This window comes from Polypterus senegalus, chromosome 3, assembly GCF_016835505.1.
Source record: "Polypterus senegalus isolate Bchr_013 chromosome 3, ASM1683550v1, whole genome shotgun sequence".
Taxonomy (NCBI): Eukaryota; Metazoa; Chordata; class Cladistia; order Polypteriformes; family Polypteridae; genus Polypterus; species Polypterus senegalus.
In genome coordinates this window covers 88,651,363-88,664,876 of record NC_053156.1, presented here as the reverse complement: position 1 = coordinate 88,664,876, position 13,514 = coordinate 88,651,363, and the positions used below count along the sequence as shown (strand labels likewise).

The 13,514-nt window shown below is 36.0% G+C and overlaps 1 protein-coding gene across 1 annotated transcript in view; it reads right to left on the bottom strand.

Moving 5' to 3' along the window:
- The window catches only part of me1 (malic enzyme 1, NADP(+)-dependent, cytosolic), a 660,804-nt gene that overhangs the window by 207,566 nt on the left and 439,724 nt on the right, over positions 1-13,514 (bottom strand). The window contains exons 4-5 of the mRNA XM_039747586.1: positions 10,444-10,519; positions 5,647-5,808 (exon numbers count right to left, since the gene is read on the bottom strand). Coding sequence (XP_039603520.1) covers positions 5,647-5,808; positions 10,444-10,519 — 238 coding nt within the window. The remainder of the gene's footprint in view (positions 1-5,646; positions 5,809-10,443; positions 10,520-13,514) is intronic.

The window sequence follows — 13,514 nt, the reverse complement described above, 5'->3', positions numbered from 1 at the left end:
CCAAATTAGGTTCAAATCAAATCAACCCCCACCCATGAGAAAGAGAGCTAGGCCAACATAGTGAAACTTTAATAGTAAAATAGATAAATAAGTAAATAATTAGAATAAAAAAGGGAAGAGAATCTGCTTCCTCAATTTAAATGCTTATTCTTAAATATTATTAAATAGATTCTGCCAGGTTTTAAAAAAGTTTTGCACATATCTTCTAAATGAGTATTTAATTTTTTCCAATTTCAAATAGTATATATGTATCGGTTATTTAATGGCTGAAAGGAGGTGAGTTAGGATTCTTCCAGTAGAGCATGATAAGTCTACATGCCAATAGTGAAGTAAAGGCAATTAAAGGTTTGTTTGTCCTTCTCTACTTTAAGCTCTTCTGGGAGTACACTAAACACAGTTGTCAGTGGGTTAGGAGGGATTGTGACTCCAAGGCTGACTGAAAGGCATTTAAAGATTTTGGTCCAAAATGATGTTAATTTGGTGCACATCCAAAACATGTGGCCCAGTGAGGCTGGAACTTAATTGCAATGTTTACAGGTTGGATCTTGCCCTGGACACATTTTGGACAATTTTAAACGAGACAGAAGTGCTCAATAGATGATTTTAAGTTGAATAATTGTATTCTTTGCACATATGGCGCTCAAGTGCATTCTGTGCATTGCTGCCTTCCACTCCTTTTCCAAAAAGTTGAGTGAGAGATCCTTTTTTCACTGTACTCGGATCTTTAAAAGGGAGGGACTGTAACATGTTTTTATATGTTAGAGAAATGCTGTCTGAGTCCTCAAGACTGATCAATATTATTTTCGGAGTAGCAGTAGGTGGTAGGTGAGGAAAGTTGGGTAGGTTTTTTTTAACAAAGTTTCTAATTCGGAGATAGAGAAAGAAATGTGTTGCTGAAAGAGTATAGGCTAATTGTTAAGCCATGACTTTATATCAGTCCTGTGTGAGTAAACGTAGCTGTGTGAATCCACCCTGCGATAGACTTGTTGGCTCCTGCCTCACACCAAAAGCTACTGTGACTGGTTTCCACTATTATAACATGGGAACAAGCTGCTTCAGAGGGACTTGTTTAAGCGGTTTAGGGGAACGCGTTATCACTATCATCCATTTGTAAAAATGGATGCTGCTATTTGCAACTTTTTCCTTGTGTTTTCTTTAGAAAGGGATGTAATTGGTTGTCTTGTGCATTCTGGTTAATAAAAACTAGATTTTAGTCTATCTTCCATATAATGTCAAAAATTTATTATAATCAGGGAAAAGCTATTCATTTCATAATTAAAGCATATAATTGTTATACAAAACCAATCCATCCCAAGCAAAATTTCAGCAGTACAGCAATATTGGTTTGTCATTAACAATAAGAAAGAATGAGCTCTCTTAAGGATTCATGCACTTAGCAATCTGCCTGGGTAATCAGTTGTTACCTGTAAGGTAAAAAAGGTGCATACAAAAAGCCACAACATTTTCAACAATAAAAATATTTTCTATCCTTGCAATGCTAAAAAAGACAGTGGAAAGTTAATGTATGCATGGATGAATTTTGTACTAACAAAAGCAAGAATTATTTTTCTGTTTCTGATCTTGTAATTTCACCCTAACTGGTAAAAGGTTTTCTTTAATGGAGCATAGCTCAATTCTAAACATTATGGGTATCAAGTATATATTGCAGTTGTATATGCAGACAATATGTTTTTCCCTGAAATTGAAAACAGATATTGTATGCCAAGACAATTGACAATTAATATTGATCTCTGGCATTTTGACTTATGTAAAGTCAGACTACATAAATGAATGGAATCAATATATTTTTTGGACTGAACAACGCACTGCATACTCCCTAAATAATTTCCAGGCTCTATTTCAACATTTTTTTGTTTAATTAACAATGCTTTTGCAGGAAAGTGTCCAAAAGTTTAAAATACATATTATAAGATAATTGCATTTGACTTAAAAGTTCAAGAGATGCAAGTGCAAACTCCTCAAATTGCTCTCACCATACATTGGAAAATGTATTTTTTGGGAAGAATAATTGTGAAGCCAGCTGAATTTTACCATGGAGTGTTAATATTGAGATAAAAGTACACAAAAGTACACAATCAAAGATAAAATATTATTTATGTTAGGCAGACTTTTTATCCCCAATTCAGTAATAATCAGATATATTATTATTTTAATAAGTAGAATACAAAACCATTATTTGTACACTTTTGTACCCAAAGAGAGATCGGAGAAATAGCAAAGCAAGCCCAACTCCGAAGAGTCAGAAACAAACAAGAGAGGAGCACTCTTCTGGTTGCATAGTCATTAGGGAGTATTTAAGGAAATATCAGCTGAATTCACTAAAAAAAGTCTAAAAGTCAATGTGAGATACAAGCCCTGGTATCCTTGATGGGAAAAAAAATAAAATCAAAAGGTATAGAGTACTGAAAGGGGTCAAGGACTAAATGTGTTAAAACGGAACATAAGCCAAATGAGCTGCTCTCATGTGGATCCAGCACCTTGTGTTTGAATTCCATGTCAATTTGCACTCTCTGTGTTTGCAGAGGATTTCCTCCTATAGCTCCATATATATATATATATATATAAAGGCAAGGTTAACTGGCATCTCTACATTGGCTGCATGGATGTGTGTGAGTGGGCCCTGCAATACAATGGTCTTCAAACCAGAGATGGTCCCTGCCTTATGCACAATGCTGGTGCGTTGTGACAATTAGTTGGTTAAAGTAGGTTTGGGAATGTTTACACACACCCACACAGGGTGAAGTTTGAAGAGCCTATTTACAAACAAACAAAAAAAGAAATATGTACATAGATTTATATATGTACAATTGAAGCACAATTACATTAAATGGATTTCCCAAAGTCACATCATACGCAATGTAGCCATATAGCCTACAGTCCAGTGTCCTACAGCCATTGGGTTACACTGCCTGTTCCAAACGACATCATGTAGTAAAAATAAGAAACTATCAAAATTTTTGACACTTTTTTATGATATGACTGGATTAAAAATAAACATAAATAAAATTCTTTGAAGCTAAAAATATCTTTGCAATACATTTTGTAAATGTAGTGGCAAAGCTATGCACAAACATTTAAAGGTTCTTGTCATTGTGCAAATTAAATTACTGTGAGCACATTAGAGAAGATTTAACAAAACACAAGTTCGCCAGTCCTCTCCTTGTAATTTCTCCAAACCAACACCAAGTCAAATTCTGAAGGTCCTTAAAGTCTTACTTTATTTCCTCACTCCTTGGTAACTATTCCATGTGTCTATGGTTCTCTGTGTAAAATAAAATGTTTCGATATTTGTGCGAAATTTGTTTTTAACAAGTTTCCAGTGGTGTCCCGATGTTCTTGTTGAACTCATTTTAAAGTAACAGCAGTTACCCACTTTACTAGTTCCTTTGTATAGGAGATTACTTGTACTAAAATTAATGCAACTCAGCATGTTGACTGCACATGGTTCATTTTTTGGCACAGTTTTATCATGGCATAATTAAAAACATATAAACCAATTGATTAATTAGTTTAAACTGCAGCACACAGCTTTCATGCCAGTTTAAATGCAATACAGAAGTGCAGATTGAGTGTCACACAGTAGCTAAAAGCAGAGCAAGTATATTGCATTTCATTTTGCATCTGCTCTGAGCACATTCCATTTTGATTGAAGACCACGCGTTAATCATTCCAAAACTGATTATCATCAAATGATCAACCAGCTTCAAAAGCAGAGACAAATGGTGTCAACAGTTGGGGTAAGAGGTGTTCCACTTCTAAACACTTCTCTGTTCTTTGGCAAGCATAAATTTCATCAATGACACAATGTAGACACAATGTAGAGTGATTAACTAAAACAGTCAGAAATATATTTGGGTCTTGCTTGAAACGTTTACCCTTATGTTAAGCTGTTTAAATAATTTGTTATGCTTGCCTTATATCACGTTGTTTCATTCTTCTTCTGTCAGTTCTTACTTGATACATCAAGAAGATCAGCACCACCATTTGCCAGTATTTACAAACCATATTTAAGGGAGTATTTTGGTGTACAGATGCCGCGGTTAATGATCTACATAATCGGATGCTCTTCGGGGTATTAGATCTTGAATGCATTCTAAGGTTGTTAGTTTAGCAGTTGGAAATTCTTCTCCTGTTAGTGCTTCTATTACACCAGATCTTTTCAGCAACCAGTCAAAACACCAGAGAATAAAATTGTCAATTACATCACCAGCTTGTTCGAAAAGGCAGTAGATACCTGCTTTATCAACTCCCTGTTCCCCATCTTCAGTGCTGGCTGAACAAACTTGTGATGGCAATGCCTCTTACCCTAACTGTTGATGCCCCTTGCCCCACCTCTAGACACTGATTGGTCATTTGAATACATTCAACTTTGAATTCAATTGCATTCAATACATTCAAAGCAGCTGCTAATCAAAATGCAATACATTTGCTTTGATTTTAGTTATGATACGCTATCTATGGATATAAATTGAAATGCAGCATGTTTCTGTATTGAATTTTAAATTCTCACAAAAAGGGGTTCCATAGTGAAAAGCAATCGATCATTTGGTTGATTTGCTTTTAATTATGACATGTAAAAAATGAAATGCACCATGTGCATTTGCATTGAATTACAAAGTAGCTGACACATTGAATTGCATGTAATTGTGGCATAAATAATCTTCCATGTATGTGCCAGTGGTTAAATTTGGTGAGAATTTTGATTTATTTAAATTAGTTTTAAATTGGGCAGCACTGTGGCGCAGTGGGTAGCGCTGCTGCCTCACAGTTAGGAGACCCGGGATCACTTCCCGGGTCCTCTCCGCGTGGAGTTTGCATGTTCTCCCCGTGTCTGCATGGGTTTACTTCAGGTACTCTGGTTTCCTCCCACAGTCCAAAGGCATGCTGGTTAGGTGCATTGGCGATTCTAAATTGTCCCTAGTGTGTGTGGGCTGGCGGCCTGCCCGGGGTTTGTTTCCTGCCTTGCGCCCTGTGTTGGCTGGGATTGGCTCCAGCAGACCCCTGTAGTTAGGATATAGTGGGTTGGATAATGGATGGATAGTTTTAAATCTGTTCAGAATTATGTTTAAAGTTATTCCTAGCATGCATTAGAATTTATAATTGCTACATTCCCTATAACACAAATCTCAAAGCCAATGCAGGTAGCCTTACATTAAATGTGAAGAGATGCTTTCAGTTTTCCCCTTCCTCTAATGCATTTTGGCATAATTTACACTATACCTTCTTTAACCCTTATTTCTCTTTCTGTTTCAAAATCATTTTCAAGTCATTTTCTGTAATCCACAAACTTGTAAAATTGACCATACCTGAGTATTTTTTTATCATAGCTTTACCCTGTGCACAATGGTAATACAAATGAAAACCTATTCAATGACAGCCCTCTAATAACACCAAAGCCATGAATGGGGAACATTCATTCATTCTTGAAGCACAAACACCCTCTGAATATTTCACTTTGTCTGGCAATCTTTCACATTTTATTCAGCTCAAAACTGAAGTGCCATTTTTCCTCTGGTATATCAAAACAGTCATATCATGTAAAGCAATATATCATTTTATGGTATCAAGCTTTTGAACTACAATACTTGTCGTCTGTAAATAAGCAAGTGCTGGTGAATATTGTACCTCATTATTTGTGCCTACATCCAACATCACAGGTAGACATTGTTGGGGCTTCACTCCACCACATGCAGTGTAAAGGGCAAGCTTGCCCACAGGGATGCCCATGCCATAACAGCCAAGGTCACCTAATCCTAGGATACGTTCTCCATCTGTCACCACAATAGCCTGTGGAAGCAAGGCAGACAAATTAAGATAATAATGTTCTGGATAGACAGTACAAAAATAACTGAATTCAATTTAATATTGTGCAAAAAATAGATTAGTGGCTTTGCCTCAAAATATTTAAAAACTGAATACATTTTAAAAGGTTACAGATTATTATTTTCCTGGTTGCCTGGGGAACACCATCGACTGTGAGACCAGCGGACATGACAAGAATTATTTAGAATGGCAGGAATTCAGTCTAGTCTGTAAACTTGTTCTTGTGGTATTAAGGTCTAGAAGCCATTAGTGAGTACTAAAATAATCAAGATGACTTTGGCAGGGCACAAAGCCTGGTTTCTGTGAGAGTGATCAGCTGTTTTAAGAATCAGGTCCAAAGACATTGACATAAACTTGCAATATGGGAAATGTAATGTCAGCTGCTACTTCTAGAGGGTGGTATTCTAATTAACCACAAAATGACAGCGTAAAGCACACCGTAAATCAAAAAGAAGTTATGTTTGTAGGCAGAAAAAAGGATATTTAATTAATAAAGAGAAAGGTGAAAATGGAATTTCATTATGCACATACAGGACATTTAGGATAATGAATGACACTGGAATTAGATTTATGCATTATTATAGGAATAATATTGTGAAGTGATTACAAAAAATGATTTTTTGGCCAAAGAATGATGCCAAAAACAGTATTTTGTTTCTTTTTTCTTACTCAAAGTCGATGGAAAAACTAAAGAATATTTAAGTACATAAAATGACTGAAATTTCAGATTTAACCTTTGATTTGTAAGGCTGAACAGTAATTTTGTATCCAGAATGTCACACTTTAATGCAGTAGTCCATCCATTTACTTTACATGTCATTTACTAAACATGTCAGTTTACCTAATGTTTTTGGGATGTTTGAAGACGCTGAAGTATCTGGAGAAAACATACTCAAAGCCAGGAGGACTGTGCAAAGTCCAGAACACGAACTGAGGCATAAACCTGTGAATCACTACTGCACTGCCCACTTTCATACATACATAATGAAATTAAAGCGTTTTGGTATTTGGTACACTGTGTTAATCCCCAAGGGGAAATAAAGTAGTGAGGTAATTTCGAATTCTACACTTCCTGGCTATTGAAATACACTATTATTTGGATGCTCCTTGCCGGACATTCTGCACTCCAATGGCTACTGTTCTCAGGACACAAGAGCTGCCTACAGGAAGAACAAATTTTCCCAGGTCCTTTATTTTCTCCTTTCACATTTTCCTTCTTCCTACCTCATTAGTAAAATCCCATCTCTGTTTTAAATTGAATAGGCCTATAAACAGAATCACATTCCATTAGTAGTTGTGCTCTTCCACAATATGAGTTACATTATGTTTCATTTTTTGATGTTCAAAGATAATTAACAAAAATAATTAGTTATATTCAGACAAGGTGTTTTTGCTATTCCAATAAAATACTACCACTTATATTTTGGGAGACAAGATCAGACAGAATATGTGTATTTAAGCTATTGTTAGTATGAGTAATGCAGTGCTTATTTTTGGGATACAATTAATGTAGGGAATGTTTGGGCTCTTCGGCCACGATTGACCATTCGCATTAGTTATTTGACAATAATTTATTGTCAATACTCTTTACAGAATAATGAAGATCACTGTTTGGTAGTTTCTCTAATGCAGAAATATGAAGTGACAATACAGTAATTGTAAGAGCACAACAGCAGACACAAATTGATAAACAGATGAATTGCGATTAAAATAAGTGAGTACCCAATCCAAATAAATAAAAGCAAAATACAATTTCAAGATGTTTCATGCAGAAGAAGTATCAATAACAGTTAAATTAAATTACTAGTGCAGTGTTGGTCAACGATCAAATGGGTGATTGTAGGAGAGTTAACAGTTTAATGGAGACGCAAAATTCTTGACAGTCTGCTGATATGGTACTGAATGTTTAATATGGCATGTTAGATGACAGGACATGAATAGCTTGATGCTGGGGTGTATGGGTCCTGAGCACTTTCTTCAAGGATCTCATTTCAAAAAATGCATTATATGGTAGAGAATTTGGCTCTAGACATAAATTTGGGCCATTAAATCACCTGCAGCAGGACCTCATGGCCTGCCACAGTGAAATTGCCATAAAAGTCTGTGATGAAACTAGTCAATATGCTGCTGTCACGATTCAAGGTTGCTCCAGCCACGAGGACAGGAGAGTGAAATACTACTCAAATGGACTGTATCTCCCCCAGTACAAGCGGTAGCAGTCTTCTTGGGCTAAGATGCCTGCATGGATACCCACAAGGCTGGGTAGGAATTGCAGTCCCATTGGATAGCCCTGTTGGGTTCCATGGGTGCCGCCAGGGGACAGACCTTCCCTTCTTTAAGAGATTTCCATCTGACCCAGAATTGCTTCCAACATGTAGCGCTGTAATGCCTTATTTACTCCCAGATCTCAACTGAGTCGAGTGTAAAAGGACAAAGCTCAGCTGAGGGAGAGTGAAGGAGAGGAAAGACAAAGAGAGGCAAGAAGATCATTGTTTGTATTTTGTGCTTGCACAACCTTTGAGAGAAGACTTTGAAAGGTATTTATGAAAAATAAAATCTTTATTGTTTGTGTTGAGTTTGTGTTGGTGTGTTTAGGGCTTGGGGGCTCAATGGTGCACCCTACTGGTCACACTGTTCACTATGCATCTGTAGAAGTGAGTCAGGATTCAGGAATAGAGACTGACTTTTCTCATCCATCTAAATGAGTGAAGGTGCTGTTGAACTTTATTACCAAGATAAGAGAAGTCGAGGGACCATGAGAGATACTCAGTGAGGTGGACCCTTAAATATGTAAAGCTATGTGCCCACTTCACAGTAACTCTGTTGAAGTTAATAGGCATATGACCACCTCAAAGTTTAATTTGTGTTGTCTTATCACTACTGGTAATCAAACCCATTACTACTGTGTCATAAATAAACTTAATGATTTGTCAATATAGTCAATTGGAAAGACATGAATAGAATGATATTAATAGACTGAGCACATAGCTTACTTAGTGTGATATTCCCCCAAACTTAACAGCCTATGGTGCTTTATGAAATGCACAAAGACGCTGACATAAAAATCCATATGTACTCTGAGCCTTAAACTCATTCAGCACAATATTCCAACAATTTCTACAGGTAAAAAAATTCCATCAGGAAATGATGATAATTGGGAGTGCCACACAGGCGTTTTGCATGATGAGATTGAAGGGACAGCAATTGTTGGAGTGATTAAAAAAACAAATAAAAGTAGCACTGATTATTATGTGAAAAAACTGTATTCATTCTTACATCCTAAGCATAAAAATGATTGATTAACTGTATTCAACAGTAATCTTTAAGAAGAATCTGTAAATCTGTAAGTCAGGCATGCTAGATGATGAAAGAAGTAAGTGTGGTAATGAATGTTATAGAGTTATGGTGGGTATTTTGGTGACATTTAAAATGGCCAAATGAGTGAGACACTTCAGTTAGTGAACCAGTAAGTAACATTATTTTATATTGTTCAAACTGATTCATTTTAAAATTAATGTAAATCTACAGCAAGAAGAATCAAATGAGTGAAGGCACTTCTCAAATTGCCTAAATTTAGACGCACAGTGAAGCACAATATCCCTTCTAAACATTCGTATCACATTTTTATGTCACACGGTGGAGTTCAGAACCTATGTCACAGGATTCCATATATACTTTCCACATAAAGACACCCACCGCTTTTGCCTGGCAGGCTGCCTTTTAAGCTGTGAAATGACAGCCCTGTTATTCTATCTGTAAATTAGTGGCTAATTAAAAGAAGACAGATACTCCAGTACTGTGACAACCAATATTTGTCAAATGATGACTTGGAATGCTGTGGAAATCTAAGTATTATGACAGAAATTTATTATTGTCATCAAACATGCCAATTAAAATGGGGGTGCACTAAGAAAAGCTGTGAATAAAGAAATCCTACACAGGGCTAGGACCAAGAGTGACAGTTTCAATTTTATCAAAGAACAAGTGAATGTATGTGATACTTTCCTAACAGTCAAACTGTGTGTCATATGAAGTTAGACTAAAATTGCAAGGGTCAGCATGAACAGCACTTGACTGAAATTTATCACACAATGAGGTTCACGTTATTATCATGTGTGTATTAAATAATATGTTAAAAAGGGCAATGTAAATTCATTTTACAGAATAATCTTTAATGAATTTACATAATATACAGGCATTACTACTGCAACTTTAAAACATAAATGCAAATAAAATCTCATTTACTTTGCCCTGGAAACCTGGGATTTAACTCCAACAGAAATGCTAATTCTGGTCTTTGGGTTCAGCAGCTGTTCTTATTTGCATTAAGAAGGAAAGCTGACTAGATAGAATTATGCTTCTAATGATTACTCTCTATTTTAAAACAACAAAACCTTCATCATTTCAGTCAGCATTTAAATAACATTACCATTTGAGATCTTCTGAACATAATATATATTTATAAAGCTAACAGAAAAGGTTTTAATTTGTCTTCAAATCTGAGTATTGTCACCATTAATGCTTCATTAAGATGCATTTGGAAAATGTCCTACAAACTGTGAATAGCTATGTAAATGTCAGACCAGAACTATACAGTACCTTAATATCATTCTCAGGCCAAGATCTAAGCACTGTCGCAATGTGACCTCTGTCATGGATTGTAATGTAGAGACCCCTGAAAATAAATAACAATAATTAAATAGTATATGACCTTGATAAAAACATTTCCAATTTAAACACAGAATTTTTTTCTTGCAGGGTAATGGGCATCATAGACCTGCATAAGGTGAACATTAATAAAGTCTCATGCCCAACATATAATATTACCGGTACCTAGATGGCTTCTATCTGGTACATACAACATTTGCTGCCTGGGAAAGGCAAACTGTATATTTAAAGGCAACTTTTTTGCTTTTTCTCACTTCTTTCTATTGGCTCCCACACCAGTAAATTCTGTTTTTTTTTACTTACAGGTTGTAAGATCACTGAACAATCTACCAATCATAATAACAAATATTTTAACACTATAAATACTGTAAAAGGATTCACGCAACACAGGAAAAGTTTAGGGCTCAGCCAGCCGTATACTTGAAATAGGCTGCCAAAGATGAGGGTTTGATTCAACAAATTAAAAGGTCTTGACAGACATCAATCCAAAACAGAATAGTTCAAACAGAGAAACATGGTGGTTTTAAAGTCGGGCAGGGGAAATAACGTCATTCTGGCAGGGACCGGAAGTAATGTCATCGGGCCCAGAACTGGAAGTGACATCATCGAGTCCAGGTGGAATTTCCCATAGTTGGTCTAGAGATGAAAAAGAAGAGGGATCAGTGCACTCTGCCACCCCCTGGTCCAGCATGAAATTATCCCTTTTTGAGCCCTTCAGTTGCATCCCATGTGCACGTGTGTGACAATACAAATACTTGCAAGTATACAGTGTATTGCATAAACGGTACACATATACTGTATGTTATTTGCTATGTACACTTTGTTTTTTTACTCGTGTTACATTATTGTCAACTGTTCTGAAGTAACTTGCAGGTAAGAACTTCATTGTATATTGTGTACTAAGTTCTAATCTTGAACTTGAAAATCACCATTGGCATATTAGACTTACAACATCTATTGGCTCTGTTTCCCATGGCTTATCACTTTGTGTCTGTTTGTGAGCCCTTTCCTTGTATTTTTAAAAATGTTGCCCTTTAAACATTGCTTCCTTATAATCCTACTTTAGCCAGTCTTCTCCTCTTTTAAGGTCTCTGAACAATTTCATCTTTTGCTACAGAATAATCTTCATATGCTTCACTTTTAATCTGAATTTGATTTTTATGGTTAGCAGTTGATTCCCACATTGTTTCTCCATATGGTATTTCAGAAGAAACTAAAGTATTTCTTTCCTTCTTTCCCTAACATATGTAGCTGTGCCATGTGATACTTTCTTTCCATATTTCTGCCATTTTCTTTCATTCAAATGTTTCAGAAATATTGTTTCGTTTTAAACTTCTAAAAATCACCAAAACCAAGTAACAAAACTCCTTTACTTGCTTAACCTTCTCTGTGACTTTGCTGTGACTGTTAATGTTTAAACTTTTGGCTTAAAATCTACCATCTTGAGTTTGTTATCTGAAATGTTTTCCCTTTCTTTCCTAAAATGCTCCTTCGCTCAAGCATCGGCATTTCATATTACACACCATAGCAAGATTTGATAGCTTGTCTGTTCTATCCACGGCTGGCTGTTGTATGTCTTTATTTCTAACAAGCCTTCTGCCTGTCAAAGCAATTGATATTTTGTTCCTATTTTGTAGATACTGAAAATTCTCATCCACATCATTCAAACAAAAGTTTCTGAAAAGCCTCATAGATGCTAAATAATTTTGATTGCTTTAGCTCTTTCCTCTCTTGTTTTGCCAGTTGTCTTAACTCTGTACTTTCTCCTGATGTGAACTATTTGAGCAGCATGATCTTTTATGCACGTTGAATGAAACAAATACATGCTGCTATATAACTGTGTATTGTAGATATACACTTTCATAACTATCAGAAAGCAGTATGTATAGTACATTTGAATCAATTCTGAAAGAAAATGTCTTCCCAGCTCCTATGCAGTATATTTAGTTCACAGCTAACACTCCCATAGCCTATCCTAATCTGTTCTTTTAAATTTATAAGCCTCTCTTGAATAGCAGATGCCAAATAGTCACTCCCTAATTCAACTCTTTTTTCAAATCTGACACGTAACTTGGAACTCCTTATTACACTCCTAATCTTGCAAACAGCAAAAATAGAAGAACTGAAGAAAATTGGGTGACAACGGCTTGATTTTAGCATGAAGATTTTCTCTCTTCTTTACAGTGTGATCCTATTGCATCTAAATGTATTAAATAAAATTTTAACATGTGCTGTGCCACACTGGTGGTGCCCTTGCCCTTGGCAATCTTTTGTTAGCTAGACACACTGACATGAATAAATGTGATTGACTGAGTCATGGACATCTCATTACAAGACAAAAATAGCAAATAGATAACTGCCTGGGGAATTGGTCTTGAAATCAGGACATTGTACTTTAAGTTTGGACAGCACTAGGGAGCAAATGAAGTGACAAGTTTGTGGCCAACAGAGCTCCCTCCCTCTCCCTGTTCTACAGGTGATAGGTTTACTCTGTATATGTGGAAATATTAATACCACTACTTCTGCAGTGCCTGCTTGCTTTTTGTATATTTTGTGTTTTTTATTTCATTTTACACTGGTGCCTTACACTCACTTGTGTGGTGGTAAATTAGGTATGAAGTTACCGGAGAGGTCTACTGAAGCAGCTGCTTAACAAATTAGATTATACTGTGATAATGTAGGTTGGCTGAATGCTCCTGTGGCCTTTGGGGAAGCTCTTGAACTTGCCACTGTTGATAGTCATGAAGCTGAGTAGATGAGGACACATACAATTAGCAAGGGGTAGGTGTAACAGTACTCTGTGCTTTTAACAAAACCATCAAAGAAAACAATCCTAACAGTGTCCAAATAAATAGTGCTATGCATAAATAAATAATTCATAAAAGCAAGTGATGGCCGAGGTTAAAACAAGTCCAATAAATAATCCTTTAAAAGCAAGGTTAAAATTGATCATGCAGAAAACGGTCCTTTTAAAAATCCCTTTATCCTGACATCTCCACCCA